This window comes from Phoenix dactylifera, chromosome 12 (genome assembly GCF_051530095.1).
Source record: "Phoenix dactylifera cultivar Ajwa chromosome 12, Ajwa_hap1_PhDact_Kaust_v1.1, whole genome shotgun sequence".
In the NCBI taxonomy this organism is placed as follows: Eukaryota; Viridiplantae; Streptophyta; class Magnoliopsida; order Arecales; family Arecaceae; genus Phoenix; species Phoenix dactylifera.
Window position 1 is genome coordinate 29,637,991 of NC_143201.1, and position 18,861 is coordinate 29,656,851.

General features: G+C 38.0%; 2 protein-coding genes across 16 annotated transcripts; both read left to right on the forward strand.

Annotated features, from left to right (window-relative positions):
• The first annotated feature begins 903 nt into the window (after nucleotides 1-903).
• LOC103704798 (uncharacterized) lies at nucleotides 904-5,555 on the forward strand. Of its 8 annotated transcripts, none has more exons than XM_088708052.2 (5): nucleotides 998-1,112; nucleotides 1,188-1,290; nucleotides 1,942-2,039; nucleotides 2,270-2,895; nucleotides 4,933-5,555. In XM_088708052.2, the coding sequence occupies exons 4-5, from the start codon at nucleotides 2,339-2,341 to the stop codon at nucleotides 5,000-5,002; spliced, it is 627 nt and encodes a 208-aa protein (XP_088564178.2). In that variant the 5' UTR covers nucleotides 998-1,112; nucleotides 1,188-1,290; nucleotides 1,942-2,039; nucleotides 2,270-2,338; the 3' UTR covers nucleotides 5,003-5,555. The 8 variants fall into 8 exon arrangements, with proteins under 8 accessions (XP_008786483.4, XP_088564176.2, XP_008786466.4 ...); XM_039130459.3 differs by having other exon boundaries at nucleotides 2,326-2,895; XM_088708050.2 differs by lacking the exon at nucleotides 1,188-1,290 and having other exon boundaries at nucleotides 981-1,112.
• Nucleotides 5,556-7,657: 2,102 nt separating this feature from the next.
• Nucleotides 7,658-17,216, forward strand: LOC103704772 (TSL-kinase interacting protein 1). Of its 8 annotated transcripts, none has more exons than XM_088708056.2 (10): nucleotides 7,658-8,075; nucleotides 14,348-14,413; nucleotides 14,546-14,754; nucleotides 15,082-15,260; nucleotides 15,402-15,643; nucleotides 15,743-15,971; nucleotides 16,077-16,457; nucleotides 16,549-16,764; nucleotides 16,872-16,947; nucleotides 17,059-17,216. In XM_088708056.2, exons 3-10 carry the CDS (start codon nucleotides 14,640-14,642, stop codon nucleotides 17,073-17,075), a joined length of 1,455 nt encoding a protein of 484 aa, XP_088564182.2. In that variant the 5' UTR covers nucleotides 7,658-8,075; nucleotides 14,348-14,413; nucleotides 14,546-14,639; the 3' UTR covers nucleotides 17,076-17,216. The 8 variants fall into 8 exon arrangements, with proteins under 8 accessions (XP_088564182.2, XP_088564181.2, XP_038986389.3 ...); XM_088708055.2 differs by adding an exon at nucleotides 9,575-9,681 and having other exon boundaries at nucleotides 7,661-8,075; nucleotides 14,531-14,754; nucleotides 16,872-17,216; XM_039130461.3 differs by adding an exon at nucleotides 9,575-9,681 and having other exon boundaries at nucleotides 7,661-8,075; nucleotides 16,872-17,216.
• Nucleotides 17,217-18,861: the final 1,645 nt, after the last annotated feature.

Genomic DNA, 18,861 nt, shown 5'->3' on the forward strand with positions numbered 1-18,861 from the left:
TTATTTACAACCTATTAAACCTGGCCTGCTTAACTTGTTTAAATCCATTTAACCTGTTTAATAAATAGCTTATACAGGTCGGACCAGCTTACATGTTTAATAAAAAAGGTTGGACACTTATTTAAAATTTTGACATGTTTAATAAATAGGTTAGATTTTGATTGATGAATTTTGACTCAACCAGCATCTAACCCAATCCGCATCTCACTCAATCCGGCCCCATTGCGTCTCCTAAATACATCTCTTCAGTAATACCTAACAACTTAAACAAAATGTCAAGAAAATGAACCAATCCTAAATCAATAAATTTAAACGCCATTGGGCGCAGGTCTTGGAATAAAATAATGTACAACATGCTGAAGAAAAGGCGTTCCTTAACCTCAAATGATTAAAAAGTAACCCTTATCATTGTTGCTGAGGTGGTGGGATCAGGATGGACCACCAGATCTTGGACCACCTGAAAGGTTCGGCCCTCGGCGGATCGGATGGCCCCATCCCTTGCGCGACACGCAACCAATAGAAAATCTCGACCGCCGATAACCACTTCCACCGGCATATGTCGTTCACCAAGTACCGCCGTACGATCAAGATCGGAGAATCCCATCCCATCGTTACATCTTTGCTTGTCCTTTTAGCTTTCTGTTGTTACGAAAGACGGAGGGATTCGTATGAAAGCCGACAAAAACAATTGCTTTCTCCATTATTATCACCATCACGCTGTGAAAGAAGGCATTGATCTTTCTGTTGTTTTATACTACGTATTCGATGGATAAAATATTAGAAGACCGTCATCACATACCGTTCATTTTATGCGGCCCAGTGCGATGATCAAAGATCGAAATGCGAAGAAGCCCGCGAGCCGTGGGATTCCAAAGGAAAAGGAGCGCCGCAACCAACCGCGAAGGAGAGCAAAAACTCGCCGATCCGGCGCGTATGGTAGTTTGTGGGGACCTTTTGATCTCCTTTATCTCGTCGGGTCGCGTCTCCTCTTTTCGCTCGTCGCCATGTTTCTGGATCCGGGCGGCGACAACTCCCGCCGGAGCTCCTCTGGGGAAACCCAACAGGCTCGCCGCATCTAGTCTCGCCTCTCCCGATCAGGAGATCTCTTCGAGGTTACCCTAATGAATGAATTTCATGTTTTTTTTCCGAATTTTTTATCATTATTCTCGTAATTTTATGAGAAACAGGCTCCTCAAAGGCCGTAGTCTGTGGTGATCGGATGGAAGGCCGAAATGAGACCAGGATTGGTCTGAGAACACGCTAGTTAGCAGAATGCAGCTCGTTTTTTGAGTAATTCTTCCACAGACGAAAAAGGCTTTTTTTTTTTTTGGTTAGATCTATTGCGGTTGTAATGTTAGTTTTATCAATTTGTGTCGAAATTCGAGGTTTTTACCCCTACTGCTTCTGGTAGTTATCCGATGGATTCTTCGTTTATTTCCTGTATCCTATTTGTTTGATTTATTTGAGCTGCCATTGAATGTATGGATTTGAGGTCTAGCTTCTCATTCAGTAAACTTTGCTCGCTGTTCTGTTTCGATCTAAACATCTTTTCACTTCACGTAATTAGCTCAAAAATGTTTTACATAATCTGCTATCTGGGCGAACTTTAATTTTCTATGTAAGTGTTCCGATGCTATGACGATGTTGAATGCTCGTTGTTACATCCGGAACTTTACTGTGAGTCACAGTCCTTACTTGTTACCATTGGTCGTGACCAAGTCCATCAAGTGATCTAGAATAATAAAGTTTTATGGTTTCTAAGTCCCAAAAATCTATATTACAAACTAGGCTCATGGTGATCCTTTTTGATCCACTCTAATTTAAGTCTCAAACAAGAGCACACACGATTTAACTGGTTTGCCTTGCATGCAAATTCCGACAAGTGATTTTTAGCAAAATTAAGATCTTATTTTGGAACTCTATTATGGCTTTGATTGGCAGATGATATGCTATATGGTGATGTGTAACAACCTTCATGCTCATTAAAGGAACTTTTCTAAGACAGCTTCTTGCTCATGATCAATTCAACCAGGTTTATTGTAAGAACCTCACCACTAACAAATGCATTCTTACCTTAAAATTTTGAATGTAGAAATGTAATACTAAAAAAAAAGTGTACAATTGTTAAAATTTCTTGCCCATTCTTTCGTTTGATTGCCTGCATTATGGGCAATGAGTGCCGGTATTGCCCTGATCTAAAAATTTAGTAAGCTGCATCTTCAACCTAACTAGGTTATTAAAGAAAATTTCTTATGTCTTTTTTTGATAGAAGAGGAGACAAAAAGCTACCAATTTTTTTTTAAGAAATCTTCTTATGTCACCCAGATGAGCAGTAGCAATGCTATTGGCTGTGGAAGGAGGAGGATTTTTCTCATCTTCAGCTACAGGGTATAGCAAAGGACTTGCTCTTTTGCTTCTGGGCCGAAGAAACGAAGAAAAACCCATGAGAGTTTCACCCTGGAACCAGTACCAGTTGGTGGAAGAAGAAGTTGACCCTGATCTTCAGCTGGCTTCCAGAAAAAGCCGAGTTTCCTGCAGATGCGCTCGCTTCATTTGTTTTGGCCGCGCATCTGCAGGAAAGGATGGACCATGCCCTCCTAAAGTGGGTCCCATTCACCAGCCTGAAACACTGGCAGATTCCTCTTCTGCTTCGGACACTGGCAGGCTTTGTAGCATTTGTGATGCTATTGATGAGAGTGAGAGGAAGACATGTCTTAGAAGTAGCCTCAAGAAGCCATCAACAAGTTGTTCTATGTTAGTTGGTGAAGCTGATGATGCACATGACTCTTTGCAAGAGGTGCCAACTTCTGTGTGTGCTTGCAGTGAAAGGAGGAAAGTGCAGTGGATGGATGCATCTGGACTGGAGCTTGTTGAGATAAGAGAATTTGAACCCAGGTAGTTTTGATGGAAAATATAAATTAATTTATTCCATATTTCTTACAACATAGATGTTGTTTTCATTATTCAGAAAGAAACAGAATACGACTGTAGTGATTATTATCTATAATTGTTATGATGAGCTCCAAACACATGTCCACAACTAATTTTGCTCCTAATTTTCTTTGCAAAATAAAGGTTCCCTGTTGCTGGCCTTGTTTGTACATAAAATTGCTGGTAAAAGCTTACTCTGTGCTTCGACTTTTGTGCATGGACGATTGGATTTTTGATTCATCTGCTGCCTTTAGCATCTATTTGTTTGTGCATCATGCATTTACTTACGATTAAAAATAAATGTTTGATCACAAGTTTGAAGATACAGCCTACATGGTTCTGACCTCAAATTCAATGTGATTTGATCAAGTGACCTCAAATATGAAGCATACCTTTTAAATGCAACCTAGATGCTTGATCACAAAATCAAATTTATTCATGACAATACCCGATGCTTAATAAAGTTTGTTGTTTATGCGTCATGCTTAGTAGCTTTTTGGTAGTTGAAAACAATTTATTGTACATATAATTTTTATTTTCTAAATTTGAACAGAAATGTTACATGGGGCCATCTCAAGATGACTTGAAGAATCCAACATGACAACTCTCTAAAACACTGACATGTTAGCATGTGTCTATACTTAAAGAGAGCTTGTATGTGCATAATGTAAAATCAATGGGAGCAACTGCTTCATTGCTGAATGAAAATAACAAGACCTTTGAAGTGTTAAGTGCTTAACTGAAATATGATTTCCTAATAAAACCTGCAATTGAAGTTGGTTGGTATTGTCGAACAGTCTATGCTTTTGTCTATATACTCCATTAAAAAGAGCAAAGTTGGGTCTTTGCGTGGTTTCTCAGTATTTCTTCCAACTTTGCCATTAGCTTTTTCTAACTAAATCTTACTTAAACAGAATTTTTTATAGTGGCAGGTTTTAGTAACAATTTTGAACAAGCTGCCATTTTGTATAGTGGAAGCATCATTTTCACCGGTCATTCTTCCTCTGACATCAAATCCTGTGTAACTACCTTCCCTTCCCACCTCTCTCTAGCCCCCAGCTGTCCCGGCTACACCCAGCTTCTTTACATATCCTAATTAATTTGGAGGTTTTTTAGGATATGCCTAACTGCCTATTAATCAATTGATCTAAAATTCTTTCCTAACATAACCAGGGAAGAAAATCCATGAAAAGTGGCTCCCCATTCTCTCTAAACTCTCAACCTCTCCTTCCCATATCACACCCCCACATACTCTTACCAATGTCTCCAGCCACTCCACTTATTTTGCTTCTCTTTCCTCCCTCATCATAATTTTCTTTTATGGGCTTCACATGCATGTGTACTAGTAGACACTAATATAATATCATCATGTTGTAGTTTTTTTGTCATGTTCCTTCACGGCATTTATTCTTTATGGGTTGAGCCCTATTTAGTAGTTTTTAGTATCTATAAAATGTGTCTTGCTTCTTAGTAGGAATTGTAACACTGTGTGCACTTATTTGCTAAATGGTTTCCTGAATTACTAACTTAAGATGGATGTTCTTAGCACTTAAGCCTGGCAGTGGTGGGTTACTTGAAAGAGGGAACAGGAACTTTCCCTTATGAGATAGGCATTATTGATTTTATTTTTTATGATATTTTCTGTAGATAATAGATTCTGTGTCTTTTATTTTTCCTTCAACCTTTAAAGCTCTGTACTTGCTTATTTTAAAACTGTCTCAAAATCTGAAATAATTGAGATACTTGATTTGTTGATGATTGTTGTGTCTGCTTTGACCTTTGAAGTCTGGAAGTCTTTCACTCGAACACAGACTTCTGCTTTCTTAAGCTAAAGATAGATGTCCAAAGTCTGCAATGTCCTATTGTCTTGCATAAATGATGATCAAAAGTTAGATCTTTTCAGTTTCTAATGCACAAACCACCTACTGCGTTACATAACTTCCTGTAGTTATGCAATTATATGCGAACTAACTGTGCTTCTAATGTTGCTTATTTTTTCAGTGATGCTGGCTCATCAGATGATGAATTTGGACTTGGAGGTGAGAGATCATGTGAATGTGTTATTCAGTAGACTACTATCTTCTGTACAGATGAAGTTATTACATTATCCATCGGGCAAGCATGTTATTTTTCTTCAGCATCGGCAATACCTTTTAGGTGATTGGCTGGCCGTATATGACCTATTCAGTTAAACTTGCCTGCCATCTATTACATCCTCCTACATTCATCAAAGTCGGCTTTGAGCAGAGATAACCGAAGCTCAAATTACTGTATTTTCCTCTCTCTCTCTTTATTGCTGTCCATGCTCTCTGCCATTTATCTTCAGGATGTACTGGCATGCAACATGATCTCACCCTCATGGTTGTTTTTTTTTTTTTTTTTGGCTTATGTTAATGGTCGTGCTCAATGTTTCTGGAATTTCTTTGTTCTTGGAAATGGCACAGGGGAACAATGGTCTCACAGTTGGATCAAATGGCTTTGGAATTAATTTGCCTATTACAGTCGATTTCGGAAGTTCTGTAAATGTCAAATTGAAAGGAGAAGACTTCATTGTTGTTGCCCTTGTAAAAATTATAACCTTTATGAGCGTCATCAAATTGAAAGCTTTGAAATTCCTTGCTTTATAGCGGCTGACGGCTGTATTCTGAACTTCTTTATAGTCTATAGCACCTCCAATTAATTTAATGAGAACATTGGTAGGATTCATAATATTGCATATGCAAAAGTTTTTGAGAAGCAAATTTCTTGAGTAAAATGTGGTCAGTGTTTCCGTATTCGTAGTAGACAAAGCTATACGTTAATGTCAAATCTATGGGCTGCGTGCCTGCAAAGTACATGACTTTTCGTGTGCGCCACTGGTGGCCCAAAGCTTTTCACCCGTGCGGTATTAACTCTATTTCCCGAAGACGGCCAGCCCAGGCTTCTCGTTGTTAGCTGAGACGTGACGTGCCACTTCCGCCTTGTCCTGGGTCCGAATGAGCGTGGAGGGGAGGAAAACTTATACCCTACGCTAGGTGCACCACATCAGCGGTACACCATGCTAATGGAACTTCGCCACGTGGCTAGGCATGCCATATTAGCATAAGTTAAAGGAGGAGAGGGTGAAGCGTCTCGCCTGCTCCCCTCTTTCTGATCGGAAAGTCCTAGCCACCCCTCCCATGTCTCCTTCATTACCGTCCCGCGGCCTTCTTCGAGGATGGCGCCGCATGAAGGGTATTGGCGGCCATAATAGGTGTTGGAGTTTTAATTATAGTATGCCATACCGAATGGTACCAAACAGTATCAGACGTACCGTAACATACTGTTTCGGTACCGAACGATATCGGACATACCGTAACATGCTGATTCGGTACCGAACGGTATCGATCCTCGGTACGTCAAAAAAATTTCGTATTGTATTGACACTATGCTAATATGACATCGGTATGTATCTGATACCAGTACGGCAAACCTTCGTTATAATTAAAAAATAATTTTTTTATCTTCTAAATTTTAGTTGTTTTAAATATTTTAAAAAAGATGCCGTCAGAAAAGTTGTGACTCTTTTCGAAATATTAATTTTATCCAATTCAAATTTTTTTTTCTCTTTTTTTTTACTAATACTCTGTTTTTCAAGAGTTTCTTCCATAAACAGAGTTCTTCCACTTTTTAAATTTTTTGCTTTCTATTTTTCACGATCGTGCTCGTGAGAGGAGGATGGAGAATCAGATTGTTGTACCTTGGGGATGAGAACGTTGTAAACTCGTACGTAGTATATATCACATACCTCGATGCAGGCATGCTCTTTTAATCTTCTAAATTTATTTTAGTAAATTATTTTTTTATAATACTATTATAGGATAACAATATAGCAACTTCTCGACAGTAGCTTTTGACAGGAGACTAAAAAAATTTAATTTTTTAAATTAAAATTAAAATTTTAAAACAAGTAAAATTTAGGGGATAAAAAAATTTATTTATTTTTAATTAAAACTCCAACAGAGCGTCCGTGGTAGTTGACAAGATTAGCTTTTGTGATCATCTTAAGCTTGCCGACGGCGGAGAAGATGGGTGGCGGGCGATGAAGTCGTGGAGGTCCTGGCGCTCGACGAGGGGGGCCTCGAGATCGAGATGGATGACGCAGTAGCTGGCAGGATGGCAGACGGTGAGGAGGGCGCGCTTCATGAGTGGCGGTCACCGACGGAGCCGGAGACGAGGAAGGTGAGGCGGGGCGGGCCGAAGCTCGGACTCGACGAAGACAGGGGTGTAGAAGGCGACAAAGGGGTTGGAGGCGGAGGGGGAGGAGAGGAAGGAGGATGGGAGGAGGGCAAGCGAGATCGGGGTAAGAGAGACTTGTCAGGAAGAGGAGGAGGGCGACGGTGGAGCCGATCACCAAAGGCACGACCCCACGCCCTCTCCAGTCTCCATGCTCGCCACATGGCGTGCCTGGCCACGTGGTGAAATCCCACTAGCATGGTGCACCGCTGACGTGATGCACCTGGGTATAATTTCTCAAAGGGGAGAGGAAGGTACCGTATAGGGGTTGTATCTTTCGAAAGAGATAGAAGGATTACACACTGCACGGCTCTCAATGCGCTTCAAATTCTATCACGCATCTGCCTGCACAGCTCTCAAAGCGATCAGCGGATGATCCAACGGTGGATGTGCAAAAGAAAGGTGAATCTTCTTTCGCACGAAGGATATAACGACTATCCATACTTGGATATAGCGTGTTACGTAATCCTGCAGCGGATCCACCAAGGCCTTAGGTGGAAGAGTACCGCAGCACGCTGTTCCGATGCGGACGAAACGCCCAGCCGTCAACTCTGATCATTTGATGGCTCCAACTGGCTGCTTTAGCTCCATCTGGACCGTTTAAAACAGGGGTTACCTCGTATCCGGAAGGTACACTGTATGTAGTTCGTTTTAAAACGCCGGGTTTCGGGGGAAAGGGCGGTAACTCTCCGCCCTTCGACTCCCAGAGAGGAAAGACAGATAAAGCTCCAGAGTCCCAAAATAAATATCCTCTTTCCTTCGCAAGAATCCTTCATTATGAGCTCCGATCTTGTTCTTGTTTCACCGTCTTCTTTCGCTCCACGAGCCAAACCCTAAGATTCGCCCGGAGGAGGTCGTGGCAGCGATCGCTCCTCCCTTGGGACTTCAAGGTGAGGAATCGATCTTTTTCTTGAATTTAGGGTTATTTGCCCCAAAATCCAGCGGATAAGAGCAGAAGTTGCACTTTTTTTTTCTTTTGATCTTTTTCGTGCTGAGATTTGACTTAGGGTTCTCGTCGGTGATTGCCAGTGCTTTCTTTTAATATATTACTTGTTTGCCGGTGTATTTTTTTTTTATTTTAAGTTCGAAATGTTGGATCTTTACTATCTTTTGATCGTTCTGATTGTTAAAACATGACGAATTTCAGGAGATTATTTCGTTTGTGTGATGCTGCTGTGTTTAAATCTTTTTCTTTTGAAATCGTTGATGGCTTTTGCGTGGCTCAAGATTAGGAGTCCAAAAGATAATTATTTGTTGAAGCACTGGTTTGATCCACGCTTCTTGACGACATCAAGATGGAAGTGAAAAGAAGCTGATGTTGGGGTGATTGCACGTCCATGATGAACAAGCAACAAAGGCCATGAATTCTCATTGCTTATGGCCTTTCATTGAATCTCATGGTTGTGAAAAACCCTAGATCCAATGGATTTCTGCTAGATTTGATGGACATCTGTTTAGGTTTTCAAGCAAAAACCATGCAATTGATTCTGTATCTCTAATTAAACCACCATGTTCCCGATTAGTCTATTGGTATCATAACCTACCATCTATTCTTAACTCTAGCATCTATTCACCCTCTATCACGATGAGTCTTTTACCTCCATATCTAGCTTGTGCTCTGAAATCTGGTCAATTAGCTTTCAGGACAGCAAGTACAATAGCCATGAACATTTCAAATTTATGCATGAAACTTATTCCCTCTCATTTGATCCAAGAACAATGCTTGCATAATCCAGATAGCTCATTTGAAAAAGTCATTCAGCTAATGTGGAGCTTTCCTGTTGCTATTGTTGGACTCACACAATGCCGTGTGATGGACAAAGGAGCAACAAAAAGCTTCTGACCAGCTGAGTGGCTGCCCTTTTAGGTGAGATTTCCTAGTTGCTAAATCATCTCTATTGATTCGATTGATTGGAGGGCACTTGGAAGCAAATGAATGGAAGTACTTGGGTTTATTGTAGAATACTTCCATGTGGAAATACTAGATTCCCCCCCTAAAGAACTTCTTATCCAATTAAAGTTTGACTTTTCTTATTTAGATTTGATCCAACTCTCAGTTTTTTGAATTGGGAGTGGCATGAGTGCATGGTGAGACTTTGAAGTAGGTGTTCTAACCTACATAAAAGTTTCATGGGATTAATGTCCAATTTCCTTTAATGTTCATAATAAGAAGGGAACTACACATTAAGCACGATAAATGAAGAAAAACATAAAAGTTTTTGGAAAGCAAAGATAGTGCAAGGAGTGTAACAAGAAATACACACACACACACAGAGACACACATAAATATGACTGAGGGAAAAAGAAGGCATACCAATATTGAAACAAAATATTAGTAAATGAATATTTATTTTACCTTGTGTGGCTTTAGTGATTTTTTTTTTGCCAGATCAAGAAGAGAGATTGATTTGGAAGGCCAATGTTCCATAGTGTCTCAGGATTGTTGGTTGTAGGGAGCTAGGGATTGAAACGGTTGTTAGCAAAGTCAGGGTGGAGGTATCAACAATGTTATCTAGACACTCCAAACTGTGATTTTTTTGATTTGTAGACACTTGGACACTTGGGATATTTCATGACCCTCTTTGCTCATGAATTCCACTTACTTATGGTGCCATCATCAATACATGTCTATGGTCTACCTTTGCAACATCTATATGGAAGTTATTAAGTCTAACATAACTATTAGCAACCATTTTATCAAATTTTTAAATTAAAGAGCATAGTTCTATCTCATTATTCATTGTATGTAAACATCAAAATGAAGTTATACATATATAAGATACATGCATGTCTCCATGCCCTGCTTTTATAAGATATAAAGTTAGACATACATGGATACTTGACACTTGTATCATGTGTCCACGTAATATTAGTTATTGAGGTGAGAGTGCCAGTGTAGTCTTGGATGAATCAAAGTGGTTTTAAGGGATTATAAACATTTTCTGGTTTTGGCTTGAAACGGGTTCTTTTCCCTAAAGGGCGTGTGGGGGGAAATCTACGACCGCTTTCACAAGATCAAATTAATGGCATGGTGATTTGATTTGAGAATAAATGGTATGGTAAGCTAGGGTGGATTAGTACTATTGGTTAACCTATCTCGTTTCCCATTGGATCCTCATCCAGTTGCTATATAAAAATAGGAATGCTAACAATTGGTTATGAGTGCAATAGATAGGGGATAGTGGATAATTAACTAGCAAGGAAATAGGTGGGTGGATAGAAAGTTTTGGTCCACCTAGATATACCATATCATTTCTCTTTCTTTGAGGGCATACAAAATAATTATTTTACATAGAGGACACGAATAACAGATTCAAGGTTTTTACACTCGATTTTTGTGCCCTCGGCATAGTTTTAGTTTTGGAAATTTTGGTAGTTTTGGTAGTTTTTTTCTGGATTTTGAAGCCTCGGTTGAAGAAGAAAAAAATGCAAAAATATGTGAAAGAAGAAAAAACTAAAAGAAATCAAGTAATTTTGCATAATCTTATTGTGTTTTGAGCTATACAAAATTATAGTTTATGTAGCGTATGTAGTTTTATGCCGAGAACTTTATGAGGCTTAATCATTAAGCATGCCAAAGGAATGTACTAATGTATTCAATATCAATAACAATACTACTTGTTAACTGACATAACAAGTACAAAAGAGTAAAAAATTAATTACATATACTTATTCAATATTTTTCCAATAATTAGAAGAAGAAAAGTGAAGGACATTGAGGTGGCACTAATAGTTAGTTCCTAAAATTCTCAGAACTAATAAAAGATTCCTACCTCCTAAAACGGCTTATTTTCAAATCAAAAAAGCACATGCATCTTTTAATGTTGCCTTCGTGTGTAACGTAAAGGCACATCACATAAACGTATCGATGCCTTGCATCTAACTGACCATAATAAACTAATAATATAGCTTAGTTAAGGTAACTGAACTTGTAAACTTTCGAGTAATATTTGAGTTTTATACAGTATAAAAATATTTGCTTGTTAAACCAATTCAAAAAGGAAAAAGTTGTTTTAGTCAGTCTTAATTAAAATCCAAATTGGCAGAAATTAACAATTTTGATTACTCCCAGATCAGTCTTTACCAAAATGGATCTATTTTTGCTGAAATAAATTGGTTTTGGCTGAAACTGAGAACCTTGCTCCCACACATTCTCCTTCTATCTCTGTTAACATGTGGTGCATATACTATGAGATACAATGGGATCTTAATACAACGAAATAAGAATTTTCTTTTATATTTCCATTATCGACATCAAATAAAAATACTAAAACCAAATACAAATAGCTTAAAAATACTAAAACCAAGCAAATACTTTTGTAATGTCATTTATGATAGGTCATTTCATTTAACTGAAACATCTCAATAGCTCGTATAAGTTGCGCCTCTGTTGATAGCTCTTCGGGCGAAAAGGTAATTAATAATAGATAATTTATATGGTTGGCAATGGGTTGAGTTGGGCTTGGTTTAGGTCAACTTAGGAGAATATACTCATGAAACCTTGAGCTATACTCAATCAGACCAAATATCGGGTTAGGATCCTTTGACCCATAACCATCCGTGAGTTGACCACAAGGAGTCGACCTGACTTACTTGACCCATAACCTATTATACCCAGCATGACCCAAACAAAAATAAACCCAGCCCAACTTGTTTGATCCAATCGTTGCAATTCTTAGCGGCCTTAGTGCCAAGATGAAGTAGACATAATATTATAAATAGACCAACTACTCTCAAATTCCTTATTCCAAGGGTATGACTTGATCAGAAACAAACTTAGAAGTCTATCCTCACGAGTTGTGTGTCAAAGCTGCGACCCTTATTGAACCCATTTAAGTTTGGGTCAAAAAAAAAGAGAGCTATGCTTGCCTTGAACTAAAAAACCTTTGACCCAAACCTAACCAATTAGGGTCAGGTCTAGTGAGGTTTTTGGCTCGGTTAGTTTTATGACTCTTGAGCATGGTTTGAAATACTATGGTATGGGAGTGTACCAAGCATGTATACATGCTCATATCTACTCATGGTTTGTCAATACTGGATGATAAAATAGAATATGTACCATGATACATTCCATGGTACTGTTAGTTTTCAAACCTTGGATAGGAGACAGGTATATCTATATGTCTGCTTGTGCATGTATAGGAGAGAGCGATGATCTTGGCATTACTAGCATGGAAATGAATGGGCCAAATTCCATATTACGAAGATGGTAAGGCAGAGAATATAAATATTGTGAGTGATCACTTCCATGTTTTCCTAGCTCTGTTAATCATTTTTGCATAGTTGTAATTATACCCATGCATATAATAATGACAAATAGAGATCAGGCATGTGAACTTATTATTTTTCCATCAGGGCAAAAATGACAGGCCCAAACCCATCAAACTTATGCTATTTGATATAGTTTAGGTATAAAATAATTTCTGATTCTGGGGATTTTCTTTTAAGTTGTTTGAACCACTATATTAGAGTCAAAATTTGGCTTTGCAATTAAAGCGAAAGATGATACCTTAAAAGAGATTGCTTGACAAAGAGGCTCATCTTAGGAGTCAGATAGTATATAGTAGTCTTCTTATGTTCCCCTTATAAAAGGTGTTATTCTATTTATAAGTTGAATATGGAAGTCCTTGATCATTAGAATTATATTTTGTAATGGTATAGGTTTTTCATGATATGAGGTTACAGTAAACTCCAAATTTTGTAATCTTAGGATTCGTTTGGTTCATGGGAAGAGGAGGGGAGGAGTGTGGTCAATGGAAAAATGGAGAAATGCCTTATGTTTGGTTGGAGTTTTCAAAGAAGAGAGATGGAAAAGTAACTTCCTAATGAAAATAAGATTCCCATATATGGAAAAGAAAAACCCATATGGAACATGGAAAAGTCGCATGGGCTGGGAATTGGTGTAATTTTTTGTCCAAAAACGACCATAAGTTTTTAGATAGAATGAGTAAGATCTTTTCCTTTATTAAGGGCATAACTAGTATTTATACAACTGTCTAAGGAAAGTAGATGCTCAACCAAATATAAGCCATTTTGGAATGTGCCACTTTTTCATGGTCAACCAAACTTGCAAAAACCACGTTCCCAGGCATCATATATCCATGTGTCAACTTCCTAGAAAAACAATCTAGTAAGAAATTCTTCCCACGAACCAAGCGGGTTTCCTAGTAGTGATTGTTTCGTGAGTTAAAAAGTCCTCATTGAACTCAATAACCTATGTTGGCCTCCCTATCCTTGGTTAGCATCAGGAGAACTTTATACTTAGAGATGATATCTTCTAAGGGGGGATTCTCCTGTCTATTTAAGTTCGATACAACTTCAATTTTTTTAAATAATTTTATTGATGTTGAATAAAATGATGGCTAGAACAAATTAAATCCATCTTGTCATGCAGTTCCATAATAGTTTTGGAATTAGAATTTGGTTAGAGGTTGAATTCTAACTTGTTGAACCAATCCTATTCCATCTATTTATATCTTTCTGTTTCATTTTTCTAGTTCAAAAAAAAACTCTATTGTTGACTGAACTTAAGTCAAGACAGTGGATTTAAATTGTTACAGCAGAGTAGTGGTTTTTGTAGTAACTATTTAATTGTTCTTCTGGATGCAGATGCAAATTCAAGCTAGATAGTTGATTTTGCTGAAATCAGTAATTGATCATGGAAATTATCTGCTGGGATTAGTTAATTTTTGCTAAAATCTACCGTCCATGAGTAGAAATTAGATTTTTTAAAAAATTGAAGCAGATAGTTCAGTTTGAGCACCAGATTCAAACTCTTCTGCCACTAATTTTATTGCATATCTAAAATTATCGCATTTGTCTGTTAATCTTTTCTGGGTTCAGTCCTCACTCAGCCGATTGACAGGACTTCTACAGCTTCGAGTCTACTGATTTGAAACAAGCGTCTTTGGCCAGAAAACATTGATCTTGTATGGATGCATGTGGCGACTGATATTGTATCTAATTATGGCATGGAGATGTCAAATGTTCATACATAGATATTGTTTGGACACATGCACTGTGATACATAAATATTGTCACATTCTGCATGGATCCAATCTTAAGCATGAGTATTCAGATAAATCATCAACCCTACTGATTATTGGATAGTGTTTTACTGAAATAGATGAACTGATTCTTTGCAACTTTCGACCATTGTCAGGTAACATTGTGGTTATAATATCGTATATCTTTGGATTCAGGAACAATAAATATTTTGCTATTTCATGTAAGTGCTGAAATCTATGTTTCTAACTATTTTAATAGAAGGAACCTTACTTTATAATCCAGAGAAAAAGTACTGAATTATCCATGCAGCAGTTTTGTCTGAACTTACTAGTGACAGCTTATGTCAATGCAGATTCAAAGCTGATAGCTGTTCGCAAAAATTTTATTTATAAGATCCAGTGGTGGGATTCACGTGAAGGGTGTGATCCTAGGGTGACTGAGTTACCATGATGACTGGTGGGAAACAGCCTAAAACAACTATAGGGGCGCATAGGAAAAACGGACTTGGCTGCACCAAATCCGTTACTACAAAAACTGCCAAGCAGCGGCAGAAAACAACGGGTAATTTCATGGCATTGTATTGTATCTTATATAAGCTTGAAAAACTAACCTGCATCATTTCGTTGGTATTTGTTGAAGTACTCCCATTTTGAATTCTTCAACAATCGCATATTAATTAACTCTGGGCTCATATCATAGCTTAAACATGGAAGCATATAACCAACAATATATTGCATACATGTAATGCTTTTGTTTCTCGGACATCCAAGTAGACTTAAGAATTAAACACTATCAATAGAAGAGTCTTGCTGAGCTGGTTTGTAAACCTTGGTTTTTTTTCGTTTTCTTTTGTATTTTTTTGAAATTCTAAATTACTTTTGTTTTCAGGGGAAAAAAATTCTCCAGAACAACCATCCCCTCTGCAAACCAAGGTTATGCAGACTAGCCTCCAGGAAACAACACCTGGAAGTTCTAGGCTTGCATCAAAACAATGTCTACAATGCAGTGAGAAGCTTAAGATGCAGCTCTTTCCAATAGATGAAGTTACTAGAAAAGGGGTGGAGCAGGTGAGATCAAAACCCGAATAGTATATCAATGACAATTTTCACGCTGCTTTACGAGGAGTAAAAAGATAATTGTGACTAATAACTTGTGGCTAAACCTACGCTTATTATATACCATGACCTGCATTCTTGATAATATCACAGGGTCAACATAACCCTTACCTGGAACTTATTATAACAACTCGAAAGAAAATATCATCAGTGGTGAAGCACCTTAATGTCAAGTGGGGCAGTTCAAAATTTGCATCAGGAGAGCTAATGCTCTTTCCATACAACGCACAGATAGACACTCTAGCCAGTCACCGAAGATGGACAATAAAAGATTCTGATACCACTGCAGCTGCTGTGTATGCTTCCATTGGTAAACCTGCCATTTTCCGTTTGAGGTATACCTCATACATTTGTGCTGGTTGTGTTGCTCTTCTCATTCATGATTACAATCAGCTACTTAGCTAAAAGGTATGACTTGGATATTCTTTTTCAAGATATGGCTGGTTTTCCAATTCCGAGCCAACAACTGGTGGGATACATCTGACTCCTCTCCATTCTGAAGACAATTTACAGACTAAAGAAATTTTGCCTATGAATATAACTGAGGCGAAAGCGCCTCCGTATCCTGTATCAAGCATGGAAAATGAGCCAGTGGATACTGATAACTCATTAAACCAAGTCCCTGTTGCAGCCCTTGTGTTGGATAAATCAGTTCAAGCGGTGGTACTTAACTAATCTCCTCTGATTTATTAACCAAATATTTTTTTTTTTTGCTATTTTGTATCTTTACTGACTGTATCTTCAACTTATTCTTTTGTTTTTATGGAGAAGGAAAATCTTGGTAAAAGTGACGTGCTTTCATGGGCTGATTGTCAATGTAACATAAGCGTTGGAGCTCTGCTATCTGAAGCATCACCAACTTCAGATGCAAACTTTTGCCATCCATTGCCTGCACAGAAGAACTCAAGTCTTCAGCAGAATCCAATTACCTGTGATTCATTTGATGCTGCTCTTGCTTCCCTTGTTGCCTGTCATCAAACCACAAATCAGTCCACACAGGTGCCCCGTTCATCCATTTGGGATGCTGAAGAAACACGTCATGCGTTTCCATTTCATAAGATCACTCCTAACAATAATGATCCAGCTTCATCCAAAGATGCTCTTATGCCTACATGTATCGGTTCAAATTCAATGGGACTTAATGATATGGTAATTGTCTTGCTTCCCCAAACTAGAATATTTTTGTTATTATTCATAGTGAAGCAAAGATTAAACTAGTTCATTAACTGTAATTTTGCAGCTAGGCACTCGGGTGGGGCATGCATCAGCAGATCATGTTTGTCAAGAACCTGCGACCAATCGGCAGATCCACACAAACAGTGATGCAATTCCAGAACCTGCGGCGGGCTTGCAGCCCAATGCCCAGGATAATGCTAATAAAGAATCAATAAAAAGTTCAGAGCCTCAAATAGAAGCTTTACGCAACAGTGATTTTGGGAGAGTGGACATCTACTGGGTACCAATAATGTTCTCAAATAGTTTCCTCTGCTTATTGTTCAACTTCAGATTCAGTAATTGAAGTCAGCTAATATGATTTGTGTTTATTTTTCCATGACTGCACAGCCTGAGTCCTTGGGTACACTGGAATACATAGCAACTTGCTCTAGGCAGATCAACAGTGGTGACACTCTTAATCTTGGTGCGTCATTTGATACAAGTCTTGATTCATTCCAGAACTTCTCTATTTTTTGATACAGAGAAGATGCCATGTTTCTGAAGCTGCCTCATAGGTTGGTTCCTCTTTGTGCAGAAATTTCAAGTAGTTAAGGCCATATATCTGTTTCTTTGTTAGATTCACATGGTTCAGCTTCTGAAAGAAAGTGCAAGTTGTATAAGGAGTGTTAATATAAAGTGACCTGGTGACATTTTCTCAGTTTTTAATGCAACCATAAAACAGCAACATTTTAAGTTGGGTGCAATTATGGTATTGTTCCGATTGTTATTATGTTCTCAAAAAGCATCTTTTCAAATTTTTTAGTATCAAAATAGTTATTGTTATAACTTTTTCAATCACTCATGGCACAAAAAAATATTATTTTTGAAACCGCACAATCTCTTTTAGTTATTATAAAACTTGTAATTTTGAAAGGAAACAATATTTTATTTAGAGTCAAATAGTAATGGCTATTATTTGTATCTAACAGATTGTTATAACACAATAATATATAATCTATTAACGAGCTCTTATTAGCTAGAGAGAGAGAGAGAGAGGATCATGGAGATGTGCGGCTAGGATTAGGGGAAATTGTGTTTCTTTGAATGGATGAGATAAAAAGAGGGAGAGATAACATTAGGTGAGAGAATTCAATCCAATGATATAGAGGGGTGATAAATGGAAATATAGGATTGTCTCATTCCTCTTTTTTTGGATTGATCAGGTGGAGGGTGAAAGGATGGTTAAGATTTTGTATGATAAAGAAAAGAGGATCTAATGGAGGGGAAGAAAATGTCATAGTTGTGACATGGGCTGGATTTAAGGAGGGTTTTAAAGGCTCATTTAATTATTAGGAAGGGATTAAGGGTGAAAAATATTGCACCAAATTTCATCCCATGCATTTCATAAAATGTATATGAAGAAAGGGGAAAAAAAAATATCATCCATGATATCTTGCCTTCATCTTTTTGTAGGATTAGGATTTAGGGGGGTTTGGTTCGCAACCACAATCGGAATTGAAAGTAGAATGGAGTGGAATAGAAATTAGAATGGTCATATACCCAGATACATTTGGCTCGAGACTAGAATCGAAATTAGAATAGAATTTGAATACTAAGAGAGAGTTTGATTGGATTTTGGGAAATTTGGGATATTCTCATTTTCTCTTGAAATCAGAATGTGAATAGGACTTTCTCTAACCAAACAGCTAGAATGGGAGTTATTCATTCCGATTCCCATTCTAGATCCCAACTCCTCCTAACCAAAACATGCCCTTAATGTAAAAGAGATAGTATCAAGAGATGGTGTTTGAGGGAGATATGGCATAAGGGAGATGCGGTATAAGGGACATATGAGGGTGTGGATTTATGAGAGTGCTATTTTACACTAAGTGGTCCTAAAGGGGATGGTGGACGCTATGAAGAATGGTATTTTTAGTTAGGTGCACAACCATGTAAGATGGAATCTTCATAACGTGCACTTAGGCTAAAAAAGAGGGGGAAAGGTTGTTATGGATATGATCCTAATAATTAGGTTTAGCTTAATCTTATTTTCCGTTTAAACTAGATTAAATTTTGGTGCACATGTAAATTTTAGGTTTTCATGATACATACATTGTGTTTTGCCCTTCAAGTTGGGCCAGCCATCTTCGGATGGGGCTAGAGTCAATTAGATTGGGATAGGATGGGTTGAATCGAGTATGGTTGGGTGAGATTGAGTATCGGGTATGATCTGGTGGCTCGATTTAGGTTGGATGAGCAACTCTTGGTTACTTATCATTGTTTCAATTTAATTGGCTAAGAAGGCATTTTGTTTTGTGTCTAAATACCGCATGTCATTTTCTTCATTTCTTATGTTTTCAGATCGGCTGCATTATGTCGAGAGCATTTATGAGTTTTC

Excerpts from the sequence above, each read along its gene's own strand:
- LOC103704772 (XM_088708055.2), top strand. The coding sequence starts at position 14,640 with ATGATGACTGGTGGGAAACAGCCTAAAACAACTATAGGGGCGCATAGG. Across the intron at positions 15,261-15,401 it reads CTAGAAAAGGGGTGGAGCAG|GGTCAACATAACCCTTACCT; the intron begins GTGAGATCAAAA and ends ATAATATCACAG. Across the intron at positions 15,972-16,076 it reads ATAAATCAGTTCAAGCGGTG|AAGGAAAATCTTGGTAAAAG; the intron begins GTACTTAACTAA and ends GTTTTTATGGAG.
- LOC103704798 (XM_008788261.5), top strand. The coding sequence starts at position 2,339 with ATGCTATTGGCTGTGGAAGGAGGAGGATTTTTCTCATCTTCAGCTACA. Across the intron at positions 2,896-4,932 it reads ATAAGAGAATTTGAACCCAG|TGATGCTGGCTCATCAGATG; the intron begins GTAGTTTTGATG and ends TTATTTTTTCAG.